The sequence below is a fragment of the Pteronotus mesoamericanus genome, unplaced genomic scaffold (assembly GCF_021234165.1).
Source record: "Pteronotus mesoamericanus isolate MK-2021 breed Mesoamerican mustached bat unplaced genomic scaffold, CSHL_Meso_final scaffold_371, whole genome shotgun sequence".
Taxonomy (NCBI): domain Eukaryota; kingdom Metazoa; phylum Chordata; class Mammalia; order Chiroptera; family Mormoopidae; genus Pteronotus; species Pteronotus mesoamericanus.
Window position 1 is genome coordinate 3,991,541 of NW_026555314.1, and position 27,971 is coordinate 4,019,511.

The following is a 27,971-nucleotide window of genomic DNA, read 5'->3' on the forward strand; positions in this document are numbered from 1 at the left end:
GAGAAACATCAATGTGAAAGAGAGAACATTGATCGACTGCCTCTCATATGCGCCCCGACCCAGGGGCCAAACCCACAACCCAGGCATGTGCTCTGCCCGAGAAACAAACCGGGGACCTTTCAGTTCTGGGGACAATGCTCCAACCAACTGAGCCACACCAGCCGGGGCCAGAACAGTCTTTTCTGTGATTTCTGGTTCAGGCCCTGCTGGCAGGTCAGGTCATATGTATCTAATCAGGAGGAGCTGGGGCCGGGGGGATGATAAACGGGGCGTCTCACTTCAGTAACATTTGCGCAGAGCATTGGAAACAGCTGTGGGCCTTGGCGGGCCGTGCCAGAGCCTGGGGCCTGGTGTTCGGAGCAGGGGGTGAGGTGAGGGCACACCAGGGCAGGATCTGAAGGCTGAGAAAACCCAAGAGCCTGGTGCAGTGCCAGCTCCCACCTGAAACTCTGGGCCCCGAGGAGCTGGGGGGCGGGGAGGGGTGCTCTGGAGTCAGAGGACTCGGGCCCCAGGCCACATGGGTCTGGACTACCCAACAGGCAATTTATTCACATTTATTGTCATTCTTCCCCAAACGCCACACCGGTGTCTCCGCAAGTTGCTTTCTCGCGTAACATCGTGACAAGCCCTCTCATTTATTCTTTGACTTAAATTGAAGTAAAATATACATGATGTGAACTGTGCCGTCGTAGCCACTGGTGAGAGGACAGTTCAGCAGCGTTCGGCATATCCCGTTCTCGCGCCATCTGCCTCCCCGGGGCCCTTGGCGTCTTGCGAAACTGAAACTCCGTACCCCTGACGCGGCTCCGTTTTCCCTTCTGCCCCAGGCTCTGGCAGGCAGTACTCTTTCTGTTTGCGTGAGTCTGACTACTTCAGAGGTAGCCCAAGTGGAATCATGTAGCATTTGTCTCTTGGTAATTTATCCCTTTTATACTTGCATAACATTGCAGAATATGGATATATGTGTATTAGGCAACCATTACCCGTACTTTGGCCAGCACAAAAAAATGCTATACCATTTTTTGTCTGCATATTTGTGCACCCTGGAGTTTGCTGCTATTTTTTCCTGTAGGATAAATGGCCAGGAATGACATAGCTGGGTCAAAAAGATACATATTCTTCGTTTGTAGATGTGTTTTTAGATCCCTTTCTCAAAAATCGATGGTACCCCCTATCTCCACTGGTTGTGATAAAAACTGCTGTTTCCCCCTTGTCTTCTCCAGCCCTAGCTGTCGCTGCTCTTTTTAAGTTCTGCTATTCTGATCGATGAAAAGTGACATCACACTTTTAGAACCCACGTTTCCTTGACAGTCAGTGATTGGCCATTCGGGTTTTCTCTTGCATGAGTCACCTGTTCATAGGTTTCGTCCATTTCCGACAAGGTGATTTGTGTCTCTTATTGTGCGTAGCAGCTCTCCGTGGATGACAGATGTTCGCTCTCCATGAGGGGTATATACTGAAGTATTTTCTCCCGTCTACAATTTGTCTTTTGACTTTGTATATGTTATCTTTTATCCTTCTAAAATTTAAACATTTTATGTCTAGCTTTTCCTCCCTAGCTTCTGGATTTTCTGGTTTGTTTAGAGAAATCTCCTCGAACCTAGGTTATATAAATATTCTCCTAATTTTTTTTCATTAAATTATTTTAAATATTTAAATTGTTTTAAATATTGTTTAAAATGGTTTTAAATATTTCCTTATGAAATTGTTTAAATATAAAAACAATATTTAAATGGTTTTAAATATTTAAATTTAAATACTTTTAAATCTTTCATCTATTTGAAATTTAGTTTTAAGAACGTGTGAGGTAGAGAGCTTAACCTGGTTTTCTCCAAGCGATAGCCGGCCAGCCATGCCTATATAATTTGTTAAATAAACTATCCTTTTCCCCCCTGGCCTGAAATACCACTGTTAGCATATACCATACTACAATCTAATACACTGGGATGTGTTTCTGGACTTGGTTCTAAGTCGCCCCATAGATCGATTTATCCTCTCCTTTACCCTTAATATACGGTTGATCACAGTGGTGTACAGTTAGTTTTCCTAAGGCCACTCATACCTAAATATGTCTTCACTGATGTTGTTTCCATCATTACCATGATACGAATTCCTTCCAGCTGTCTGATCTCGGGAACGTTAGGAATTCTGCGAGAAGAGCCAGAGCCCGGCCGTCTCGGACTTGGCGCCCCCTTTCAGGAGCCAGCCCGGGCAGGGGCCAGACAATGGCGTGAGAGGCGCACCCACCATGCGCGTGGCACCGCTCTTTCCCCTGGAGCTGGGCGGGAAGACAGGGGCCAGGACTTCAAGGCTCTTGCTTCTCAGCTCCAGGCCTATCCTCTCTGTGCTGCTTAGTGATGCAGCGGCCCCCGTTTCTGCCTTACCATCTGTTTCCCATTAGGTTTTCCCAGCAGGGGCCGCTGGAGGGAGGCTGCAGGCGGGAGGAGGACGGCTGGGCATGCTTTCCCCTGTTGGCGTCCCTGTGTTCCCTGTAGGCGACCGTCCCCCCAGCGGCAGCAGGCCCATCCTAAAGCCGAATCCAGGTTGCCGTTTTTTCAACACTTGCAGCCTCATCATCCAGCAGCAAACCCTGCACCCCTGCCCCGGAGACCCCAGCTCTAAGCCGGCAGGTGCCCTGTCCTCAGAAGTCTGCGTCCCCTCCTCAAAATGCCTGCAGTTGAGCCCGTCTGCCATCTCACGTTGGTTTCTCCAGCCCTGGGAGCCGTGGCCGTGGCTCCCTTGCATCACCTAGTCAGCAGCTTTCTACCTAGTTATCAATTCTTTATCATAAATTCTTCCTTTGCAAACACCTGGTGTGGTTGCTAGATTGGCCTGGGCTGACGCAGGTAATGAGGAATCGTGGGGGCCGGAGGCTGCTTCCCTTGGCCGCCCTGCAGAGAGCTCCCCCCGCCTCTCCTCCATTCCCAGAATTATTTGGCCGCTAGTCGCCAAGGAGACGGCTGACAATTTCCAGTTTTCAAGCCTCCCCCTGGAGCTCTACAGAGACATTCCGGAAACTCCCTACTCCTTCCTGCTCCCCAGCCAGGGAACTTGGAGGATCTAGCCAGGTTGGGGGGTGAGGGGTGCGGAAAACATTGGGAGTGGGGAGAGGCAGGCAGGAGGACGGGGAGAGAGATACTGAGGCTTCCTCAGGCCCCCGCGTCCTCTGCAGACCTCAAAGGCCTGGCCTGGTCCCGTCAGCCCTGTGAGGATGGACACCCACTGGGCCCAGCCAAGCTCAGTTCTCTGACCAGGCTCTCTGCCACCGAAAACTGTCCCAGCACTGTCCCTGGGTAGACATCCATTGCCGGGGAGCAGGAAGGAGCCTGGGACCTGCCCAGAGGGAGGGGCCTCAGCCCGTCCCGAGCAGCCCGCTCACCGCAGCAGCATTCCGCACACACAGAGGCCTCGCGCGGGGCCCCAAGCTCCAGTCCAGTAACGGAAAGTAATAACAGCAACACTAGCGATAATAGCAGCAGCGAGTGGGTGTGACTGTTACGCCACACTTAGGTGTGTGTACCTGTTCCTTCATTTCATTAAAATCAAAGTTGACTCCATGACTGGGACTCCTGTGCCTCCCAGGGTCCCACCAGGATCCAGGAGGCTTATGAGGCACCAAACACAGGGAGCAGCTTGTGACCGCGGGTCCCCCCGTGGCTGCTGCTGACCTTCTCAAGGTTCTGGCCTTTGGGCGTCTCTCCGCTTCTCTGTCCTGTGGGTTGTGGGCCAGGGCTTTTGAGGCTCATCTTCTCCCTGAGACCCAGTGACCTCTGACCTGTCCCCACACTCCGGGAAACCTCTTCCTCTCCGCTTAAACTGCCTCCTAAGGCATTCTCCTTTCTCTTTCTCGCAACTTCCACCAAGAACACCTAATACAACCTTTCAATCAATTCAGGCTTTTACAAAAGTAGGGAAATGTTAACATGGGTTTTGCTTCTGCCCTGAACAATCATGAGGCAAAGTAGAACTGAGGACCTGGCTAAGGCGCCATCGATTTTATTTTTGCGGAGGTATTTTAAAGTCAAATAAAGACACTACTATATTTCATCCCTGAATATTATAGTATACATTTTAAAAAATAGAAACATTGTCTTACATGATCACAAAACTATTATTGCTCATAAAATGAACAGTTTTCTAATATTATCTAATAAACAATTTGCCTCCATTCAGAGGGAAACACTGAGACTTGGGTGGGTAAGTCACTTCGTTTTTTGTCATCCAGCTACTGGGCAACAGAGCCAGGATCTGAGCCGGTCTGGGCCCAGGCTGGACTCCGCCAAGCCCCCCTTTTGTACACTGCCCCCTCCCTGTCGTCCGCCCCTCCAGCTCTCACAGCGACGCGGAGACTGGGCAGGCGTTATTACAATCACACTGTTACCGGATCAGGAGGCAGAGGCCCAGTGGAGTGTCTTGTCCACAGTGCCCTGGGAAGGACTGGCCGTGGGGGCGCTCCAAACCGCAAAGCAGATGCAAGGAGGGCAGTTGCCGGGCAGAGCTGGCCCAGAAGCCGGGCCTCCCGCCCTCTAGCCTCCCCCTTGGCCTCAGCCTCCCCAGCCTCCCCCGCCCCCTTCTTTCCTCTCCTGATCTTCGGCCTCCTTTCTTCACCCCTCAGCCTAGGGCCTCATTCATCCCCTTGCTTCCTCCAAGGAACAGTTACAAAGTGACTGGGCAGTGACCCCTGCCGGGCCCTCTGGCCCCCTTTGCCCTGCTCCCTCCTCCTCTCAGCCACAGACGCAGCAGGAGCCATGTCGGCGGGGCTGCCGAGCCTCTGGCCCGTTTCCTCTCCAGCCCTGGCTCATCTGCTGCTGGGGTTCCCGAGGGCCCGCGGTTGGTCTCCGACGAGGCACACGTGGACACACATGGAAAAGCCATTTATTTCCAGGAGCATCTGCTTCCTCCGCTCAGCCCGGCAATCCCAACCCTTCCACACTCTGCTCCTCCTGAAGCCCAGGCTCTCAGAATCAGGGCTCCACATGGTCACAGCAGGCCAGAGGGCTGGGGTCAACCCCACAGCGCAGGAGGGGGGCCCTGCGGGGCGGCCGAGAGCGGCGGGGATGAGAGTGTAAGGCAGGAGGAGACCGGGACGGGTCATCTGGCCCCGAGTCTGACACAGTCAGGCTCACTGCTGCCTGTAGCCAAACCGAAGGTTCTCAGAAACCTGGGCTCTTGTTGCAACCACACCTCTGCCTGGTCAAAAGCCTGGGGCCCTGTGGGGCCACCTTCTCCTATCAGAACAGTGAGGTCTGCCCAGTTTCCTCATGCACCCCGGAAAGCAAAAGAGCAAACACAGCCAGTGGCCAGGAAATAAATGTTAACTAGGTGGATAAACAAAACTCTAACACAGTGCTTAACGGAGAAAGATTTTATCCGTCTCGTCAGAGAGAAGGAACCTGGCAGTTCCGTAGGCTCCTGGCCAGCCCGGTGTGGACACAGCCTCAGGCGCATGGGGATGAGCTGGAGAGCGCCCAAATGTGGGGCGCAACGTGGGCACGGGAAGCCGAGTCGTCGGGGAAGAAAGTGCAGAGAGTTTGAGCCTATTTGTAAACTGTGGAGAGCAGGGCTGTCTCCTGGGGGTTGAAAACACCTAGCGCACCTGGCACATGGCTGGCAACGCATGGTCGGCCACTATTATTTAGGTGGAGAAAAAGAAGGGCTGGATATGCTGTTTGAAATATGGGATGACTTTTTCTTTTTTTATAGACTTTATTTATTAATTTTAGAGAGAAGGGCAGGGAGGGAAAAAGAGAGGGAGAGAAATCAATTGGCCAATCAGGGACAGAACCCACAACCCAGGCATGTGCCCTGACTGGGAATCGAACCTGCAGCCTTTTGCTTTGTGGGACAACACCTAACCAACTGAGCCACAAGAGGCAGGGCTGGGATGACTTTCATTTCGAAGAGAGATGTGAATAATTTTGTAAAGCTTCAGTAGAACTCAACCGCAAGGGTAGGAGTGTTAGGGAAGCAGATTCCAGTTCAACCGGAATAGAAAGAGCTCAAGAACACACATTTATTGAACATGTACCATGTGCTAGGTGCCTACAAGGTGCCTGTTGTGTGTGGTTGCGTCTTACCTGTCCAATATCCTAATGAGGTCGTTATGGAAGACGAGGACGGTGAGGCTCGGGGCCGGTCCCTCAGGTTATGCAGCACCCACCGATGCTGGTCAAAGGAAAGGCTGAAGGGCCCTCTGTCTGGAAGGCCGCAGAGGGGCCTCCCGGGCCACAGGGGAGATTCCACAGATCCGTTCAGAGCCCTCAGCCTGGTTCTCCAAAATTTCACCTCACACACTCAAGGCACTGGATCCTCAAGCCCATCCTTATAACCTCCCCTTTTCTGAGTTTAGCTGAGACCCCGCACCTCTGTGATAGTTAATCTGTGTGTCAGCTTCACTAGGCCACGGTCCCGCATATTTGGCCAAACATGGTTCTGGATGTGTCTTTGAAGGTGTTTCCGGATGAGACTAACAGTCGACTCTTTGGACCCAGTGATGCAGAGTGCCCCCACCCCATGTGGGCGGGCCTCATCCAATCAGTGGGAGGCCCGGATGGGACCAAAAGGTCAACCTTCCCCCAAAGGAGAGGGGGCTCCTCCCGCCTGACTGCTTAGAGCTGGGACGGTGGTGCTTCCCTGCCTCTGGCCTAGAACTGAAATATCAGCTCTCCCGGAGCCTCGGGCTTGCCCGCTTTCACACGGGAACTTACACTGGCGCCCTCCTGGGTCTCCGGCAGGCGGGCCGTAGACCTTGGAACTCGCCAGCCCCCACATTCAAGTGAGCCATTTCTCTTGTCTAAATCCTCATCCGAGGATATGTTTATTGATTTTAGAGAAAGAGGAAGGAAGTGAGAAAGAGAAACATTAATGTGAGAAAGAGACATCGATCAGTTGTCTCCTGTACGTATCCCAACCCAGGATCAAACTTGCAACTTCAGTATGTGCCCTGGGTGGGAATTGAACTTGCAGCCTTTTGGTGTACAGGACAACACTTCAACCAACCAAGCCATTTGGCCAGGGCAACAATTTCTTGTAATAGATCTCACTTTATGTACATACACATCCTATCAATTTTGTTTGGAGAATCCTTGGTAATACACCTCCTTCTCCGACTCTCCCTCCCAAGGTCTCCCTTGCTAAGGAAACAGACAGCGTCGGCTGAGAAGCACCTCTCAAGTCTGCCATTACCCTGGGGTCCTAGGTAAGAAGGGGCCTAACTCCACAAGAGAATAGCTTGGCTTCAGGACCAGCACAAATGCTAGCTATAGGCCAGCGAATCACGGTTTCCAAAGTGACCTGCCCAAATTCTCACATTTGTCCCAGAGGCAGGGCTACTGCCCACCCTGGGGTAGACGGCAGGGTCCAACCAGGGTCAAGCCCAATGCTTTGCTCCCCAAGGAACCTCCAATGGAGTTCTGAAGATATTCCCAGTTTAGGGTGGGGGCCAAGATAAGTGGGCCTCGGGCCTGGACACCACGGTCAGTCAAACACGTGCCAGCCCCGCTTCAGGGGAGCCACCTCCCAGGGACCACCTGCCGTTCTGCATAAAGCCGAGTGGGGGTTCCAGACCCTAAGACGGCATGGGGGCCCTTGGGTTGAGTGAGAGAGAGGCAGGGGTCTGTCCACAGTCTTAGGGCAAGTGCAAGGCCGAGAGGGCCACAGCGAGCATCTCTGGGCGGCGGGGTGTGGGGGTGCCCTGCCTGGCGCTCAGCTCTGAAATCTCCTGTCCCTGCTCAGCCCCGATGAACCTGACACCAGATATCAGATCCCCAGTGTCTCTGGGGTCTAGGATTCTCACCCTCTCAATCTGTCACCAGAGGATGGAAAACTCTGACCTCATCTCAAGGTGTCATGTAAAGACAGTTATAGGGCAGCAGGGCATTGAGAGAGAGAGACAGAGAGAGAGAGAGAGAGCGAGAGCACGCATGCTCGTGCACAAGCACACGGGGATTCGGGGAGGCCTGGTCCGGAGGAGGCCAGCTCCAGGGTCCAGGAATTTGTAGGTCAAATCCAGGTAGGCGCAGGCCTGATGGTGCACCGCTGCATGCTGGTGCTGCTCCTGTGTGTGTGTGTGTGTGTGTGTGTTTTATCAAGCATATGTAAAAGTATATAAAAAATGAAGGCACAGCTTGATGAACTTTAACCTCTACTCAAGTCAAGAAATATGACATTACTAGCACCCAAGGAGAGCCCATATGCTAATATAAGTGTTTTCATTTCACAGTCACAATAATCTTTACAAGAAAGAAGGTTATCTCCATTTCTCTGTGAAAAAACTTAAGACTCAAGAGGCTCAGAAATTTCCTAAAGTGTTACAGTTCCTCATTCAAGCCCAAACAGGAGCTTTCTGATTCCAGAGCCCCTTCCATGGCTCGTCTGCTTGTCCTAACAGACCGGGAGGAAAGACAGGGTGCGAGGCCATCCACAGGCGTGTTTGTGCTTTGGGGTCCCTGTGGTCTGCAGGGCTGCACGCCCCGGGCCCTTCACACGGCAGGCGGCTGGGCTTGATGAACTTGGGGCCTTTTTCAACCCTATCTCAGTGACACTCACACGTTATCCTAAAATAGAAAGGCCGGGGAGCCTGGGGTCCTCCCCAAATGCGCCGCGGCCAGGTCTTGCCTTCCACAACTCTGCATTATGGATGGAATGAATCATCTGGTAAATAATTCACCCTTAATCAGGGCAGTGAGGGTAACAGGAGGGCGGGGGTGAAGGTGTTGGAACCTGGGGTGGGCAACCTGAGCCAGAACCCTGTCCTTCCAGGGCTGGGCTTTGCTCTGGGCAGACGGAGCCCGAGAGCCGGGCCGGCTCCATCTCAGACGGACAGCCACCCAGGGGATGGGGCCATGGTGAGCCCGCGGGTCCTGCGTAGACTGCCCAGCCCCCTGCCGCTGCTACCCTTCTGCCTTCTGTGTTTGGGGGCGTCAGGTGAGTGATACTAAAACTACCCCCCACTCACATCCCATTACTTCTTTCCCCTCTTCCTCGGCTCTTCCTTTTGCATGCGCATAGCCATTCAGTGAAGGCCATTAACTTCAATGATCTGCTAGACATTAGCCAGCAGCCCTGAGTGACTGTGACTTGCGGCCGGCCGTGGTGGGGGAGGCAGGGCCAGGACACAGCACTCTGTGCCACCTTAAACCTGGAGTTATTCACAGGACCCTTGTCGGGCTGCAAGCACAGAGGGGGCGTGGGCGTGGTCCGATCTGGTTTCCTAACATTCCCCCCACACGGGCTGGCCTTCATGCCCTGGCAGCTGTTGGCACCGGAAGGAATCGGTTTCTGGGTTCTTGTCCTTTTTGGTTCATTGAACATCCAAATTTTGCCTTTGATCCCTTCCCTCCGACTCTCTTCGCTTCTCTGTCTGGAGAAGCTGAGAGCAGTGGGGAGAGTCTCAGGTTGTGAGTTAGGGCTCCACCACCTATCGGGCGGTTTTGGACAGAGTGATATCGAGTTTCCGAGTCTCAGAGGATGCCCTTATTAGAACGATCAAGGTCAGGAGGTGATGACGAGAAGGGCCCAGGGCAGGGCCTCGCACTCAGCAAATGCGAGCCCGTGTGCCTCACGCCTGCGCCTCATTTCCTCTGTGGCTCTGATTTTAACCACTGTTGGCTAAGGCTGCCGGCACTTTACGGGGCAGGAGCACACAGTGCCCTGGAGGATGCTGGGGCTCCAGGCGAGACTTGGACGGCCCTGGCCTGTAATGACCGTCTAATGCCTGACTCTGATAGACCGAAAGCTCCAGGAGAGTCACCACGGGTGGCTCCTTTGCCATTGTCATCCTGGTGCCTGGCAGTTGACAAATGAATAAATGCTGGATGGGCTGATGGCATGAGGAGTCGCCTTCCCTTTGCTGATGGGCCTGGAGACCCCTGGAGTCCTTACACTGAGGTCCCCAGACCCTGAATTGCCAGTGGCCACTTAGGTCGCCTGACCCTTGAGGGACCATCTGGCCAACCATGAGAGGGACTCCTGGACGCTTGTTAGAAATGCAGCTTACCAGGCGCTGATGCCCTGGAGAACCCGACTCAGTCATCTGGAATGAGGCCCAGGAATCTACATTTCTATCAAGCTTTCCACATGGTCGGATGACTGCCGGGAGGGAACCTCTGCCCCGACCCAATCCCTGATCTCAGCTGAGGGTCCCGCAGGCGGCCCGGTCCTCCCGCTCCTCCGGCACCACTGAGCAGGAGGCTCCCCAGAAACCGTCTCTGTACCCCAACTCCAGGAGGGCTCGTGCTGTCTCACAAAGCCCCGCGCAGTCGGCTGACTGCAGAGAGGACCAGAGGCTCTGGGAAAGGGGGTGTGGAGCAGGAGAACCCAGGACAGCTCAGGTGCCTGTGTCGTCTCTGTCCTCAGGGCAGCCCGACGAGAAGGTGGCGTCCATCCAGGGAGTGAGGGGTGGCTCTGTGGAGCTGGCCTGTGGCTCCCCACCTGCCCCCCTGGTGGTCTTCTGGAGCTTCGCCCCCCTGGGCTCGCTAATCCCCCGGCCTGTGGCTGTCGCCAATGGAGCAGAGGTCAAGGTGGAGGCTGGGGCCTCGGTTCTGGGGACCGTGAGCCTGCGGAACAGCAGCCTGGTGCTGGGGGAGCTGCGCGAGGGGGCCCGCGGCCACTTCCTATGCCAGGCCCTGCAGGCGTCCGGAGGCCGGCTGCACACCACCTACTCCCACTTCAGCCTGGCCGTGCTCGGTGAGGGGCCTAGCCTGGGGCCTGGGCTGGAGCGGCTGTGCCTGCTGCTTTGCATCCCTTCGCACGTGCTTCGCGTTGTGTTCTGCAGGGCCCAGGTTCTGCAGGGTCTGCCCCCGGGGAGGAGGAGGCCTAGGACGCTCAGGAACCCAGTGGGCAGGCCAGCCCCAGACAGTGAGGGCCGGGCCAGCGGACGCAGACGCGCACGGCCTGGGCCTGCGAGAACAAACACAGGGCCTTTACTTTTTCTGCCAGTGCCTGTATCGAAGCCTCAGGTGCAGCTGAGTCAGCCGTCCCCAGTGGAGGGGACATCTGTGCTGGCCACGTGCAAAGTGCGGGAGGGCACGGAGCCTGTGACCTTTGCTTGGAAGCATCAGGCACCCGGAGGCCCTGGGGAGGCCCTGGTGGGGGTCACAGAGCAACTGCTGCCACTGGACCCCGTTAATCGGACACACTTGGGCTGGTACGTGTGCAGTGCCCGCAATGCCGTCAACCAGCTGAGCAGTGACGCCGCCTTCCTGGATGTCATCTGTGAGTCAGGCATTGGAGGGGAGGGGGTCAGGGCTGGCCCACACCCCGACCCGTGCTCGGCCTCCTGGCACACCTCAGGGTCCCCAGGAGGGCCCCAGGCTGGGGCAGTGCACCCACCAGAGCCAAATGCAGCTCCAGTACAAGGGGCTTGAACCTGGTCAAGGTCGTGGGCCCCTCCACCCAGGAAAACGTGCATAGATTTGTAGTCACAATTTACCCACAGGTCTTTGGGTTAAGCCTGAAGGACCCTCAGGGACCACATGCAGCTGAGGAAACAGGGATAGAGCCCTGAGGGAAGAGAGGGCAGCCAGTTGGTCCCAAGAGGGGCTTCAGAGAGCAAACAAGGGATTATTTTCAGAATGTGCAAAGAACTCCCAGACAGTGAGGAGGAAGCAGCAAGCTCTCCAAAAGTGGACAAAAGGCCAGAACAGTTATTTCAGTAAAGAGAACAGAGAATGCCGATGACCTTCTGGGTGAGATCAGAAGTCTGTGAAAGGTTGAGACCGGCTGGTCTAGAGCAGCCCTGGGCCGGGCACAGCCTCTTGCGGGGCAGCGAGCACTTGCAACGGGACTGAGCCCAGAGCCGATGCGCCTAGAGTGTGACATTCACAGTGGACTTTGAGGACGTCGTCTAAAGAAAGAATATAAAATAGCTCATCAATAATCTTTTATATCGATTATACTCTGAAATGATAATATTCTGGATATATTTGGTTAAATAAAAAATTTTTAAATTATTAAGACCCATTGATGGGCTTTGCTTGGGTGAGTTGGGTATTTTTTCTTTTGAAGACCCGGCTGCTGGATGTTTTAAACGTCGGTGGCCCACCTGTATCTGTGGGGCAGTACTGGCCTAGAGGATTTAAGGAGCAGGGACTGACGGTGTCCTGTCTGTCTTGAAAGTGGTTTGTGGGAATTGTAAATCAAGGACAGCGGAGGAGAGGGATGAGCAGTTCTTGGAAGGATGTAGAAGCAGAATGGAAGCATGCAAAATCATTCAGTGTTGCTCAGGAATCAGGGAGGAAGGGGACACAGTGGGCGGGGGAAGGGGGTCACACCAAGGAGCGGAAAGGGCCGGCTCCTGGGATCACGCCCAGGGCGCTTCCCACCCTGTTCTCTCCCCTTTCCAGTCAAGAAGGACCAACTGGACCGAGAAAGCCTTCAATGCCAGGCAGTGGGAGAGGGCTGGGCGCCCTACCCCCTTCTCCTGGCCGACTCTGCCTATGCCCCCACCTCAGCCCAACCCACCAGTCCCTCAGGGAAGGCTCGCAGGTGCCCTCTGGGCCCCCACAGCCTCAGGGCTCAGCTCCCAGACCCTGATCTGGACTCTGGGCTCCTTGCGGGCCTCGCATAGTGGTTGACGCGGTTGGTGCCTAGTTCGTGGCGGCTGGGTGGGGAGTAAGTTCAGCAACCATTGCATGGAGGGATGAAGGAATGAGGGCCCACGGGGGAGGTATGATGGTCCTTCCTTGCCCTCCAGATGGTCCAGACGATCCTGTGATCACTGTGGAGCCGCCGGGCTTCACCGACGAGGGCTTCTGGGCCAGTGAGAGGGAGGAGGTGACTCTGAGCTGCCGGGCCGCGTCCAATCCCCCCAGTCGCTATGTGTGGCTGCGTGAGCACACCCAGGTCCACGCTGGGCCCACCTACACCATCGTCAGCGCCAGCCCCACCCACACGGGCCTGTACACCTGCCTGGCCCACAACAGCCGCCTGGACGCCCACACACAGGCTGCCGTCCGGCTCACCATCTACTGTGAGTGTGTGGGGAGGGGCCCTCCCGCCAGAGCCTCCTCGCACCTGCGCCCCCGGGAACTGCAGACGCCCTGTGGGAACTGGGGAGGAAGGGGCAGGAGGCTGGGCTTGGGGGCCAAATGGAGTTGCAGAGAGGGAGGAGGCTGAAGAAACCACTGGAAGGGGCAGGGGGAGGGACAGCCTCTGACCCTACATAGAAAGCCCCCCTTTGAAGTGATTCTTCCCACCATCCCCGGGACTGAACTGAGGCACAGAGAAGGGTACAGCAAGGACAGTGAGACAAGGTGCCCAGAGCAAGGACAAGAATGGGACACAAGGGCACTTCGCTGCTGGGGGCTTCCATGGGAGCCTGGGGTTGCCCAGTGACTCTGCCCTCCTGCCCAAGCCCCAAGCCCCTGCCCCTGCCCCTGCCCCTGACCAGAGAGCTCCGCCTTCTGCTCACCTGCCCCTCAGAGGCGTCAGCCTTTCCCTGCTCACCCACCTCTCCCCACCCTGCTACCCTGGCACCTCCAGGTCACCGGCCACGCGGCCTGGGCCAGCCCCACCCGAACCCCCTTCTCCCCCAGACCCCCCCGAGGGGCAGCCCTCCTGTGCAGTGCTCCCCACCCCTGGGGCCGTGACTTTGGTCTGCACCTGGCCCGGGGGGCTTCCAGCTGCCCAGCTGCAGTGGGAAGGGCCCCAGGGAACGGGCCCTACTGCCCTCAGCAATGTCACCTGGAGCCACGCAGCCACCCAGCTGCCCAATGGCAGCGCCTTCACCTGCACTGGCCAGCACCCGGCCCTGGCGCCGCCCGCCCTCTGCAGGATCGCACTGCGTGAGTGGACCCTGGGGACAGCAGGGCTCGGGCGTCCCAGGCTGAGGAGAGGGTAGGGGTCAGGGGAGAGAAGGGCGGGGCCCTCGGACTTGGGGGAAGCTCCAGGCCACCGACTCTGGGACCTGCCATGTGACAAGGAGGTGGGCAGCGCTCTGCTCAGACCTGCCTCCCAGCGTCTCCCCTCTCGGTCCTGGTCTCCATCTACACTGTGGCCTGTCCTCTGCAGTTCAGGTTTGGAGCCTGGGGACACTCTCTGAGCTGTCCCCTGCCTCCAGGGTCAGTGAGCTCTCAGCCGCCTGCCACTCTATTTCTACTGTTTGATGCATGGTGGCCTTGGGCTGTGCCTGTCCCTTTCTCTCCACATTGAAAACACCTATCTATCTACAAGTCCAAGTTCAAACGTCATCCTGTTTTCAAAGTCTTTCTCCCTGAAGCCCCAGAGAGCTGTCTTTCCTCCTATAGTCCAGCATTCATCACATTGTATTGTATTTGTTAGCTTAATGTTTGTTCCCACTATTTCTCTGGCACATGGTCAGCCTTCAATAAACGATGATTAAAAAAAATAAATGAGTTGACTGAGTAAATGGAGGAATGGGTGAATGAAGCAAGAAATGAAGGATGGAGGGATGGGGCGAGGCTGCTGAGTCCCACTCCCCACATAGGGCCAGGCTGAGCCATTTATTCCCTACTCAGGGGAACCTCTCCAGAGCCCTGCTTGCTGGACCACGTCCACAGCTGGAGACCAGTTCATCATGCTGAGCTGTGAGTGGGCTGGGGGCGAGCCCCCCGCCCTGCTGAGCTGGCTGGATGCACAGCAGCGGCCCCTGGGCGGCAGCGGCTCCTCGCGGGCCATCCACCGCCTGCGGGCCCGGGAAGACCTGGCGGGCACAGAGTTCAGCTGCCAGGGCGCTCACCCGCTCAGGGCCCCCGGCCCCCGCTGCCGGCTCCGGCTGGGTGAGTTGGGGCTGGGGGCGGCACCGTAGGGCCAGGGTGGGGGCAGCGGCCCTTTGGAATCGGGATGAGGGTCTCTGGGGGGGTGGCTGGAATGCAAAGTGAGTCAAGAGACTGAGTCACCTCACCTCCAAGGGACTCGAGTGTTTCTGATCCATAAAATCAGGGGGTTTAGTCTAGGTCTGTGCTGTCCGATGGAAATATAATGTAAGCCATATGTTAAATTTTAAGTTTTCTAGTAGACACATTTTAAAAAGCAAAAAGACATAGCAAAACATTTTCTTCAGCTCAATATAGCCAACATATGATCATTTCAATGTGTAACAGAAAATTATTAACGAGATATATTATGGCTTTTTTTCCCTGTTGTCTTCAAAATCTGGTGTATTTACAAGTTCCAGCACATCTCAGGGGGGACTGGCTATACGTTTCACGTGCTTAGTCGTCTCACGTGGCTGGGTAGCACCCATCTAGCCAATGAGGGGCTCTGACTGTCGGCCTCATTTGCATTAATTTACATGAGAAGGGCCTGGTTATCTTCCTGCCTCAAATGAGTGTTTCAGCTGCCAGAGGTCTTTACCTCTCTCACTCTTTCTGGTTGCCTTTGGTCAGGTTTCTCCCTGCCAGGCCCATCTATTGTTGACTCAAGAAAAAGAATTAAACATTGAATGAAAAATTGGGAAAAGCTAGCAGAGGAGCCCTTAAACATAATACTTCTTAAGCCCTGGTGACCAGCCTGTTTTCAGGGGCCTAAGAAATTGCTCAACCCAATGTATTTCCCTCCCCTAGTAGTCTCAGGGCTGCACATTCCATCAGAGGTTCCTTGGCACCTGCAGGGGGGTCTTCAGGAGTCAGCCCATAAAAAGCGAGCACTCGCTATGGGCCCAGCCCTGCGCAGGGCGGGAGGCGGTTGCCGCTGGGAGTGAGGAGGTGCTGTGCAGCGGCCGGAGTGGGGGGCGGTTAATGTTCAGGTGAATAAGGCAGGCGCCCCACCTGCGGAGCCGGCCTGGGCTTGGGTGGAGGAACAATGCTGTTATCACTGTGCCCTGGGGCAGAGTGTGATGGGATGCAGCTCAGAATGGAAACCTGAGAGAGGAGGCACAGAGGCCCGAGACAACCTTCGCTGTCAACTCCACAGTCTCTGTCTCCTTTCTTTCCCGCCCCCTCCACCGCTGGCCTGCACCTTAGCCCCAGGCCCTCCTACTAGTCTGGGGGCCAGGGCATCTCCCAGCCTCCCTCTCTCTGTCCCCGCAGAAGCCCCACAACTGGCAGTGGCTAAGCCCTGGGTGTCAGTCCTGGAGGGGGAAGAGGCCTTGCTGGTGTGCACCCTCCAGGGGGGCACGCCACCTGCCCGCCTCCTCTGGCTGGGACCCCAGGGACAGCCGGTGGAACCGGGCACTTCCGGATTCACGCTGCACCTGGAGGGGGCCCAGCTCCACCTTAGCATCCGAGGGGCAGACCCAGCTCGCCACAGGGGCGCCTACCAGTGTGTGGCCCGCAACGCCTTGGGCAGCCGCAGCCGCAGCGTCCTGCTGGAGGTCCTGAGTGAGTGAGGGGCGGGCGCGCTTGGGTGGCGAGGGAGATGGAAGCCCTGCAGCCCCACAGAGCCCTGTAGGTGGGAGGCACTGGAATTCCTACTCCGGAATTTGGACAGGCTAGCTCCCTCAGGCACACAAACCTGGCTGGGCGGTGTGAGGGTCAGTCACATGCAAACAGAGCTCCGTCTCCTTGTCCCCAGCGTATAGACGAGGGAACGGAGGCCCAGACATGGAAGTCTAGGGCAACACAGACCCAAACCACACAGAGATGATCACATCTGCACATCCCAGTCCAGGGCCTCTCCCAGCTCTCAATGAGACTAAGCAAACATGGGTGCCCAGGCACACTGGCACCCAAACCTGGCTGTGGGTGTGCACATGCCTGCGCGGGTTCTCCCCTCCCTGCCAGGGTATCCGGCCCCGCCCAACGTTACCATCAGCCGCCTGACCTACGGGAGGCACCGGAGGGAGGTGCAGCTGCAGTGGGCCCTCAAGGGCCCTGGGAACCTGACGGGCTTCCTGGTGCAGCGACGGCCCAGTGTCGCAGGCCCGGGCGCTGGAGCCTGGGAGACCGCCGCTGGTGACATCGGGCCCGAGAGCAGAACCCAGCGGCTGGGGGGCTTGGACCCGGGGGTGCTTTACGCCTTCCGCATGCTGGCTCTGAACCACCGCACAGCCGGACACCCCTCTGAGGTGAAGATACCAGGTGCTGGGGCTAGCGCCGTGGTGAGGCGAGGCTCACCCCAAACCGAGCCCTGGTTCCTCTTCCTCTCCGCTGCATCCCTGCAGCCCCGTCCTCTCCTCCGCCTTCTCCCCAGGCACCCTCTCCACTGCCGCCTTTCCCATCCAGCCCACCCCGGGGGACCCGGGGGGCCGACGGTAGGAACCGCAGTGCAGCCTGAATCGGAACCGAGCAGGGGGAGACTGAAGGATAGGGCCCTGCTCTGTGCCTCAGTCTCACTCCCGGGGCACGCAGGGGGCTCGGCTTCCTGTGCTCTCTCTCCATCCTGGGCATCCCTCATTTTATGGTTCCCTTCCCTGCTTTCTATGTCCAAACGGGACTTAGCTGGGGACTCAAATCTCAAGAACAGAAGGCACGCAGAGCACCTCCTCCCTTGGGAGAGACTGCCCCCCCCCCCAATCAATTGTACAATCAGTATGTACAATTGATCCCTCGCTGCAGGTGGAAGGGGAACGGGTGAGCGGGGCGGCGGCTGCTCCGTAGCCTGTAAGCCACCACTGCCAAGTTCAGCCGTGGCTCTAAACCTATCCCGTGCAACCAGCGCTCTCCCCTCCTAGCCGACCCCGCGTTCAGCACCTACCCAGCCGTGCTGGGTGCCGCAGGCACAGGGATGTTGGTGGCAACGGTGGCCTCTTTGCTGGTGTTCCAGTACGCTGCCCGGCACCCGGATGCTTGCCCCCGTGAGTGGGAAACTGCCGGGGGTGGATGCTTGGCCTGGAAGGCGGCCAGGTCTGCCCCTGTCCCAGGGAGGTGCAGGGCCCCCCGGGCAGGAATTCTGGGCTCTTCTGTACGTAACATGTCCTCCTGCGAGATGTCTGCTGGGGCTCCAAGCCTGACCTCAGGTCTCCAAGCTCCCCCCGGGCCCGGGTCCCTGCACGGAGCCTGTGGGGAAGGGAGGGTTGCTCTCCCGTGACCTCGGCTGGGCCGCTCAGGCGCAGCGCCTCTTCCTCCCCTTTCCGCAGGCCTGGGCCAGCTGCTCGCTCCCATGTGAGTGCGACCCCGGCATTCTGGGGGTCAGGGTTTTCCTCTCACTGGAAAGGGGGTTGGGAAAATGTGGTTGTCACTAATTTCACGCTCCCACTTCCCCCGCAGGGAGCAAAGCCACCCACACAGGGAGTCAATGGAAGGCCCAGAGGCACTGGCAGGCAAGTGCCTTTAACCCCAAAGGTTACTCCCGTGTAGGGCCAGCGGTCCTGAGTTGCATGCAGGGTGCTCAGCCCCCGTCCTCCTCTAAGAACCACCTGGGCCACCCCCAAGCCATCTGTCTCCTTTGTTCACATCTGTTCTTCAGGCACTGAAACGCCCCCCGCCACGCCAGGTTCGGACCCTGCACAAGAGCCCGCGGATGCCCCCGTCCACGTCACCATCACAGTGACTGCGACACCGTGAGGCCCCGAGAGGACAGTGCTCAGGGAGACGGGTGGGGGCCGGAAGCGCCCCGTCACACCTGGTCTTCAAAGCAAGGGCGCTGAGGCACGACCGCCCCCTTCCCCACTTCATGCCCAGCCTTCGCAGCCGGCGCAAGGCCCAGCCGCACGGCCGCTGAGTGACGCGGTTGAAAGAGAAGCCGCGGCCCCGCCAGGGAAAGGGAGGTGGAGGGACGCGGAAGACGCGCAGCTGGAGAGCAGCCCGGCCGGGTGTCCGAGGGCCGTGAGCGCGTCGGCCTGGGGGCAGTGCCCGGTGCTGCGTGTGCAGCTAGCTGCTTCCAGAGCAGTTCCTCAATAAATCGCCCACGTCACTCGCAGGAGCAGAGGGTCGTTTTAATTGCAAATCCCACAGGGCAGAGCTACCCCCAGGTTCGGGCGGCTCCCAGGTTTTCCTACTGGGAGGAAGCTAGGAGATGGGAAGCAAGATAGGTAGGCACGTGTTCCCTTCATTCAACTGTAGCGAGAGACACGGTCTTCTAGTTCTTTCCTTTCCACGTCTCTTCTCTAGGACTCTAGCTTCGGTCATAGGACCTGCGTAGGGAGTGGCGGGGGAGGGGGTGCGGGGGGGCAGAGCCGGCGCCCAGGCCGGGCGCTTTGTCTCTCATTTACCATTGGTGTAGGAGTGTCACCAAGCCTGCCGGGGTCCCAGGGCCGCAGCCGCTAGACCCCAGGAGTCGGTGGCAACAAGACAGGGCAGAGGCTGCAGCTGCGGCTTCCTGCCGCCAGGCCTGGGGAGCTGGCGGGGAGGGGTCCCAGGCTGTCCCAAAGTCACACTCCGTCAGCTGCCAGCGTGACTCACTGGCTCCGAGCGCGCGCGCCTGCGATCGGGGAGACACAAACGAGCGCTTGTTCGGCGGGCTGGGAGGGAAGGCGCGCGGCGGGCTCCGCGGGGGAGCGGCAGCACCGAGCGGGGCCCGGTCGCGCCAGGAATGAGGAAAGTGGCGCCTGAGAGGAGAGGGAAAAGTGACGGAAGCTGAGGTTGCTGCTTAGGTTCTCGCAGACTTAGACTTTATTAGAAAAGGGGTTTCGGGCTCCCTCAGCGCTCTCGGGCCTGGAGCTCAGGTTTAGGGAAGGCTTATTTAAGCATGGAAAATAAGATAGAACAAGACCTCATCCCGTGCAAAGGACCCTGTTGGCTTTCTGGTCAAAGCAGCCCAGACACTTTGATTTTTTTCTTTCTTTTTTTAGGGCAGTAAAACAAAGCTGCTTCTTGAGGTGGCTAAATTCTACCCTGGAGCTCACAGAGAAGTTGCTCTAGGTGATGGAGAAAACAGACATGTGGCCCTGGCCAGGCAGCTCAGTTGGTTAGAGCGTCGTCCTGTAAACCAGAAGGCTGTGGGTTCAATTCCTGGTCAGGGGTGCGTACAGGAGTCAGCCGACCAATTTTTCTCTCTTACATTGTTCTCTCTAAGATCAATAAACATATCTTTGGGTGAGGATTAAAAAAAAAAACCCAGGGATATGTGAGGAGGGACCACTCCTTGCCATTTCCTCATCCTCCTCTCTCACTCTCTTCTTTCCAAAGAAATACTGCGTTCCCCTAAGGGGGTTCTACCTGCTTTGACACAGCTCCATGGTTCAGGTATCCCCCCCGCCAAAAAAAAAGCAACCTGTCCTAGATCCTGCTGCTTCTGGGCCTGGCTCTCTGCAGTTCAAACAGAAGGGATTGACTCACTGGGCTCTCGGCCGTGCACGGGGGGGGGGGGGGGGGGGGTTTCCAGGGGACGCAGGGTGGAGGTTCCAAACAGTTTCCGAGTGACACACCCCCCCACCCCAGTCCCAAGCCGTCGGCAGCTTCCCTACCCACAGGGAGTATCTCGGCACCCCCGTCTCTGCTGCCGCTCTCCATGGAAGCAGCGTTCTCTTTTAATATAAAATGATATCCACCAAGTAAAACCTGGCAAAGCTCCATCATTTAAAATATGTACAATTTCAAACACACTATTACAACTTTAAGGAAAATAAAACATTTTTCAATATGATACAAAAACATGCATCTCATAGTCATTGCTTTAAAAGAGAGCAACGCAGGCAGAATCCAATCATGCGATTAAGTCCTCAGCAGAGCTGCAGCTGGGGTGGGAGCTGGGGGGCGGTGGCCCTGACGAGGGACGCCCCGTCCTCAGGCTCGTTCCACAGAAATGACCCCGGGAAGAAGTATCCTGAAGCACCACTTCAAAAGGTTTAAAACATTGCAATTGAACTTGCATCCTGTATGCTGCCAGGCAGCGACCGGGGCATAAAGGAAAAAAGGAGCGAGGGAAGTGACGGAACAGAAATGGGGGAAGTTTAACGCTAAATGACAGAATCACAGGGGACTCTAGGGCGAAAAGGAACATGAAGAGGCCTAGTCAGCTACAGTATCATGAAGCCACGTGGAGATCGGATTCGGGTCGGGGTCGGGGCGTAGGGGCCTCAGCGGGAGAGGCGGGACTCCAGGGAGGCGAAGGGCGAGCACAGAGCTGCCCAGGCGCACGGGGCGGCCTCTCTGGCTGCGGTGTTGGAGCATCAGAGTCTCACAGCGGGGCCGAGGGAGTGCGCAGAGCGGGGCCGGTTCCATTCAAAGGGGGATCCACATGCATTTGGAAAGCAGCGTGGAAAAATGGAAGGAGCTCAGGTTACAGCTCCAGGTCGGCTGGGTTCCAATCCGGGCTCTGCGGCTCGCTGTGAGACTTGAGGTCTTCAACACCTCCTTTGTGGGTTCGTTGTGAGGGTTAAAAAGATAGCAGTAACAAGCTCTGAGCCCAGTGCCTGGGACACAGCTGTCACTGTGCCAGAGGCAGCACCGCCTCCTGCAGTGCGCCGTGGCCCTGGACTCGGGCGAGGGGACCTCAGGCAGAGCTGGTTCCAGTGACCGTGCAGGGGGTGGGAGTTCAGAACAACTCATGGTTACGGGGAACTCATAACTCCTAAACATGAAGGCAATTAATATATATAGTTATATTTATATTTATATATCTCAATATATAAAGGCATTTTTTATAAATAAAATACAATAAAAGGGATAACACTTAAAACAGCGTTACTAATAATATAAATAAAGCAGTCCACAATGAGATTGCCCTGAAGGGAAAGTCATTTTCCTTTCCTGCCGGACAGATCCCATATCCAAACTCAAATCTTTAAAAGCAGTTTAGGACCTAGGCTCACGCTAACACACCTGTTTCCTGAATCAAAATGACGGCCGACAAACGTTTACTCCCCAGTTTTCTAAACCTCACTTTGTGACAGTATTGCTGTCCCTTGGTTGGCCAACATGGGGCATGCTCTCATGTTCTGTGTCCTAGGACTTCGTCCTTTGCTAGTCACAGAAGTCGGGGACGCAGCCATCCCCCCTCCAAAGCTAACTGCATCTACGCAGCACGAAGGAATCCCGTACAGCACAGGCACGGACCTGCTGTCCTGGCCTGGGATGGAGACCTTGATTCTACAGCGTCCCTAATACCTGACCACGAAGTTACACTCACTACATTCTACTGGAAGGAGTTCTTGCATAGTGCCTCAGTTCCAACAGCACAGTTCACTAACAGTTCTATCTATAAAACATATAAACATATGTAAGGGACTACTGATGCACTTACATAGAAAGTTGATTAACATAGTATTCTAGTCTATTTCGCTGTCATTTCTGGGAAACTGTAACATTTTTTCATTTATGCTGAAATTGCTGGACTCTGAAGAGAATCATTTTCAGTTTCTTTCCCTACAGGGACATGCAACCCAAAAAGGAGCAATGATCCATTAAAGCTGGGCTCAAGCTATTCAACACACAGTGTTTTTGTGTTTTGGGTTTTTTTGTTTTTTTTTTTCTCTAGAATTGGAGAAGAAAAGCCTCCAAAGGCAGCTGCAAATACCCAGTCACTCAGAGGCAGCGCAGCGGTGACTGATGGGCTCTGCTAACCAACGCTTTCGGTGCCTGTTTACAATGACAACATTCTACAAAAAAGGCAGGGAATTTCAAACCACACCCTCCTCACCCTCCAAATGAAGTCTTTTCTAGCATCACATCTCCCACGTTGGAAGCTGGGCAAGGACGGTTTTCGGGGGTGCAGCGCCAGGAGCTCTGTGTTAATGAGGGAGCTTCTGCCAGGCTGGCTCCCTGGAAACCCTCCCCCACACCCGTCTCCTTCAAATGTAAATCCTTCTCTTCAAGGCCTCAGTTTAAAGTCTTATTTTGTCCCTACTCTTAGAAACAGCTACAAAGGGGCCCATGGTGACCATTTTATAAACACGTGCAATTTTAAAGCCCTAAGACTGGAAGGCATTCTTTCTCTGGCCTCGCTTGCTCGGGTCCCTTCTGGGGACCCAATTACCCAGCCCCGCCTGTGCCAGGCCCACGGCGCCATGCGTGGCTGATGCCTGGGGCACGGACCGTAACCGGTGCCCACGTGCAGGGAGTCGACAGGGCGGCCGTCACTTTTGTGGAAGGCACGAATAAAATTCATAAGAGATCTGCTACCAGAAACAGCAGGCTACAACTGCGGTTGTTTCCAAACGGTCTCAGAGAGTCTGGTAATATAATATTGAAAGACAGCTCTCTGCCTGAAAACTTCAGACGCCTGCGCAACGCCCTCTTAGCTGGATGAGCCGCAGGCTGGTCTGTCACTGAGGTTCTCGGAAGACATGGAATACTCTCGGATGACTGGAAACTATGCAAAACTAGGCTGTTGCCTAATGAGGGAGGAGGAAGAAAAAGGGAGGACAAATTGTAAGGCATAAATAATATAAAAGGGCACACATTTTAAGATACATTCATATGACATTACTACTACAAAAATAAATAATCATTTTTCTCTGATTTGAATTAACGTCCTTCACACAGTCCATCCCCAGGCCTGTTCTGTGCAGTGACTGGCTTGAAGTGGGAAGTGACTTGTCATGTGCACGTCCTCAGGTTTCCTGCGGCTGCTGAAGGACCCCTGAAGGGCTGTCTAAAGGAATGCCAGGAGGAGACCACGTCGTCTTTTCAGTACAGTCCTTTGAAGCAGGTGGCGAAATAAGAGGATTCCAACTTAAAGTTTTGGTCTCTGTTTCTGAATGGACATAGCTGTCTCCTGAAAAACAGAGATTTGGGGGCATTATGAAATCATATAAGCCGATTTTCACAAAGCAGGCTAAACACTTTACTTCGAGCAATAAAGAAAGAATAATTGAGTAGAAGTAGAGCCCAGTTATGCTTAGTTTGAATCTGAGGGAGACAGAAGGTATAAAAGGTTTAAAAGGAAACTCAGCTCTCATTAACAGTTATACAACTCCTCTGAGGGTTAAAACAAACCCATTAAAAGGCCAAAAATAACCACCTTAAAGAAATAGAGGTCCATGACCACAAAATACATTCTGAGAGCAAGTCTACTGTCCAGGTGCAAACTGAATCAGAGCCTATTTGGATTTATTTTCTGAAGTGTCACGGGATTAACAGCCTGAGATGAAGGAGGTGAATAATAACAAAACTTCAAACTTTACCTAGTCACCTTTGATTGAAGCATCCAACACCCTCCCCTCCCCCGCCGCCACCCTCCCTACCCCGGTCTCCTGAGAACTTATGTGAGCTGAACACAGAGAACACTTCTGCCTCATCTTCCCTTACCTTAGCTATATGAAGACTAAAACTTGGATTTCATCAGGCCTCCCCTTACCTCTGTCGGGCTCTGCTGCACCCTCTGTGACATCAGCGTTGACCCCACGCCTGCTGTCCTGACCGCAGGCGTGGCGAGCAGGTGCTGGCGCCGCTTCATCCTCGCCGTCCTCCTCCGGCGACGGGCTGCAGTCGGCGGCTGGGGAAGCTTGACACACAGGTGGTGGTGTGTGCCTGAGGGGCTTCATTTCCAAGCCATCCTGGGGACAAGGTGCAGCCAGAGGGACCACGGAAAGGGGGCTGCTGCTGAAAGTGCCGTTTGTTTTGGTGAAACACCTACGAAGTGCAAACCAAAAGAGGCAGTTTTGTCCACAGGGATCAATAATGAAAATACACTTATTTTGCAATATCATTTGGGATTTTTCTATCACAGATTCTAAACAGAGATGGGTGCTTAAAAATAAATGCTCCACTATGAAGTGGAACACAACAGGAGAGTAAATCGAAAGGCAAACCACCTAAGAATGCAACCTTATATGATGCCCTGTTCCCTTATATAATGCCTTAGTCCACTGTCCAAAGTTGTTTCCTAGTTCATAGTTAACTGGCTCCTGAATACAACACAGAAGGAAAAGGTCATTAGCCACTGGAAGAAATGAGGGGAAAAAAGAGAACATAAAACTAAGATACTGATGTCCACATTGAGAGAAATCATCTTAGAAAAACCAAGGAAAACAACTTTGAAATCAGATACTAGGTTCCCTCTCATCCTTGGGAGAAACACTACCAGGATTAGATACTTGAAATCTAGATCTTGTTTCTTTTGCAATTTTTTAATTTCAAGAATTAATTGCTAGTATTAGCACTGAGTATTCACTTCAGTTCTGCCATACTTTCATTTCTTGTCTTCACCTAAGATATGTGTTTTGTTTTTCTTCCCATTCTTCAGACAGCATAATTTCTACTGATCTTCTAGTTCATTGACTCTTTCTTCTGTTGTCTCCAATCTGAGGTTAAACCCATGCGGTATATTTTCCATCCAGTTATTATAGTTTTGAGCTTTGGAGTTTCCATTTGGTCTTTTTTTTTTTTACAGTTCCTATTTTTCAGTCGAAATTCCCCGTATGTGAATTCACTGTGTGTTTATCTTCCTTTATAACCTTGAACATAGCTTTAATAGTGGCTTTGAAGTCATGGTCTGCTAATTGTGACATCTGAGTTACCTCTGGGTCTGTTTCTATTGACTTTTTTCCCCCTTAAGGAAGTATCCCATTTTCTTATTTCTTCAGATATACAGTATTTTTTTTTTAACTGGATTTTTTTTGCCTTTAATTTTCTAGTTCTTCTGTTGGCCTTGAACTCCATCTTCTGAGACTTTCTTTTTAGGTCCATGACACGACACTGAAAAATGCTCTGAGACAAAACCCAACAACAAATGTCATCCACTATCAATTCTGCCATACTTTCAAGGTCAGGCTTATTCAGTTTCTGCCTGTTTCTGCTTACTCTCTAACACTTTCAAATTGTCCATATTTCATCATTATTGCCTGTGGATAATCAAGCTATTCCACCATTAACAGAAGCTGGAATCTCAGAAATATAGTTTTTATTTCCAAAATTGGGAGTAAGGAAAGTCTGGAGAAGTTATTTCATTTGCCTTTAATTTGGGCATGTTAGGTGGGAAATACATAGAATTGACCAGTGGTATGCTGTAGAGAGACAATGTTAGGGGGTAAAGGTAAGAAATCTTTGGCTTTCCATTCTTTAAACATGGGATGGTATGTTTCTAGGGCATATGATACTCAGTAAAAGAAGTTCAGGCAACTGTCACTGACAGCTCTGTTGGTTCAAGTTACTGGAAATATCAAATGTTAAGCATGAAGAGAGATCTGAACCTGAAAGAGAGGGAGATACATGTCAGTTAAATAAATCATTAATTTAAATAAGTCCAACTTTAATCATATAGAGAATATACTCACTACACATTTAGTGGAATTCAGATACCAGTCATCTGGAATGAAAGCAAAGTCAGTAAGGTATTCCTTTGTACAGAATAATTTGAGCACATTATTACCTAATAGGACTACATTTTAACCTTTAACAATATAGCTAAAATACTTGTATATACCTGATTCAAATAAAACCTAAGTCTTTCCATGAATGTCTTAGGCTAATAAAAGGTAAAGGAAGCACTGGTATAGCAGGAAGTTTGTTGGAGGCACAACCAGAGCCCTGGGCTAGATGCATCATGATTCCAGGAGAATGTCGTATTCCATTTGTGTCCTGCTCTACTTTTACTCAACTCCGAACTTTAAATTCAGAGATCTGGGATGTGGGCAAGGGTGAGCACTAGTCCCCTGATAGCCATTTTTAAGTCCACGTTATCAGTCTCTTCCCTTCCAGTACTTTACCATCAGTCTCTTCCACTGTCTCAGTAACCAGAAAACCCTCAACCCTCCTGTATGCATTCAATTCATGGGAATCCACCGACTCTAAATATGATCCTCATCCAAAATGTGGGCAAAGTCGGGGTGGGAAAAGAACACCTTTCTGAATTCACACTACTGCTAATGAGAACTTAAAGGGTATTCCCCATCTACATAAGTTAATCTTATCTAGAAGAAGCCTTTACTACAGAAGCCTTTGCTAAATACCTTCTAAATGCTAGACACTGAAATATAATGGTGAATAGATGAGAGTCCCAGCTCCTAGTCTAGCAGAGGAGACAGAGAAGCAAAGCAATGGCCACAATACAATGTAGTAAGTGTAACACGAGAAGCTATAAAAGACATTGGGAACCCTCAGCATGAATTACAGATGTGTGGCTTCCCACATTACCAACTAAAGAGTGGGGTATATTCTTCTATTTCAGGCTCCATTGTCTCATAATCTAGGAAATTACACTAGGTAGCAATTATGGGATTAGAGAATAAGAAGGATTCTTACTTTTAAAAACCAGAAATATCTCTCTGGTCAGGGGAATCTATACAGCTACCATGATTTCTTGGAAGTAAAGCTTAAAAATTAAATTCCTAACTTCTGGCTATGACTGATTAGTTGGTATCAGAATAACTCTCTGCCAAGAACAACTAAACAAGAGAAATTTCATTTTAAATCTGTTGAAGTCATCAAAGAGCTACCAAAACATTTGAGTGGCTGAGATTCCAGAGAGAAGGTAAATTTAACTCTGAGTTTCAGCCCCACTTTCTCTCCTGAGGCATTTGCCCAGTTCCATGCAGGATGAAACCCTGAGAGGTGAAAGCAGAAAGTGGTAGGTAAGAGATGAGCAACGCTGGGAAGGAGGAAATTGGAATTCAGAGCTCTCCAAAGAGAAGAGGTCCAGTAAATACCCAAGGCTCTTAGTTAGGACACTTAAAAAGTTACAGTTGTGACGATAATGGTGAAACAGGAACAGACAGGCTTTTACAAAGACTGATCAGCATTAAATTAACTCAATTCCTGATCAGGTTAAAGTGATCTGTCCTTTACCTAACTGCTTGCAAAAAGCAAAAGCATATTCTTTCTGTAGGAAGAAAACATCTTCCAGAGCCCCTATCAGTATTTATATACAATGTCCAGAACATAATAAAAAATTACCAGACAGGAACAAGAGAAAAATGTACTGATACAGACATTGAGTTGGGAGATGCAGACTTTAAAAGAACTACATGGATGTACTCAAAAAAATAAATGGCAAGATGAAAAATTTTAACATAGAACTAGAATCTAATAACAATTTTTAATTTCTACACTAAAAATAGAATAATTGAAACAAAGAGCTCAGGACATGGGGTTAAGAGCAAACTGGGCACAGATGGACAGAGGTTTGCTGAACTTGAAGCATGACACTGCCAAGTACTAAGACTGAAGCACAGAGTCAAAAGGATGGAAAATGTATTTTAAAAGCTAAAAGACATATGAAGCATAGTGAAAAGCTCAAAAATATGTGTAACT

At 53.2% G+C, this 27,971-nt stretch overlaps 2 protein-coding genes across 2 annotated transcripts in view; one reads left to right on the forward strand and one right to left on the reverse strand.

Annotated features, from left to right (window-relative positions):
* The first annotated feature begins 8,843 nt into the window (after positions 1–8,843).
* VSIG10L2 (V-set and immunoglobulin domain containing 10 like 2) lies at positions 8,844–18,404 on the forward strand. The gene is made up of 12 exons (XM_054592763.1): positions 8,844–8,925; positions 10,357–10,686; positions 10,939–11,214; positions 12,695–12,970; positions 13,536–13,784; positions 14,478–14,738; positions 15,990–16,280; positions 16,683–16,979; positions 17,573–17,695; positions 17,978–18,002; positions 18,108–18,160; positions 18,307–18,404. The coding sequence occupies exons 1-12, from the start codon at positions 8,844–8,846 to the stop codon at positions 18,402–18,404; spliced, it is 2,361 nt and encodes a 786-aa protein (XP_054448738.1).
* Positions 18,405–20,356: 1,952 nt separating this feature from the next.
* CDON (cell adhesion associated, oncogene regulated) overlaps positions 20,357–27,971 on the reverse strand; it is a 91,099-nt gene continuing 83,484 nt past the window's right edge. The window contains exons 19-20 of the mRNA XM_054592772.1: positions 24,079–24,353; positions 20,357–23,496 (exon numbers count right to left, since the gene is read on the reverse strand). Coding sequence (XP_054448747.1) covers positions 23,333–23,496; positions 24,079–24,353 — 439 coding nt within the window. The 3' untranslated portion in view covers positions 20,357–23,332. The remainder of the gene's footprint in view (positions 23,497–24,078; positions 24,354–27,971) is intronic.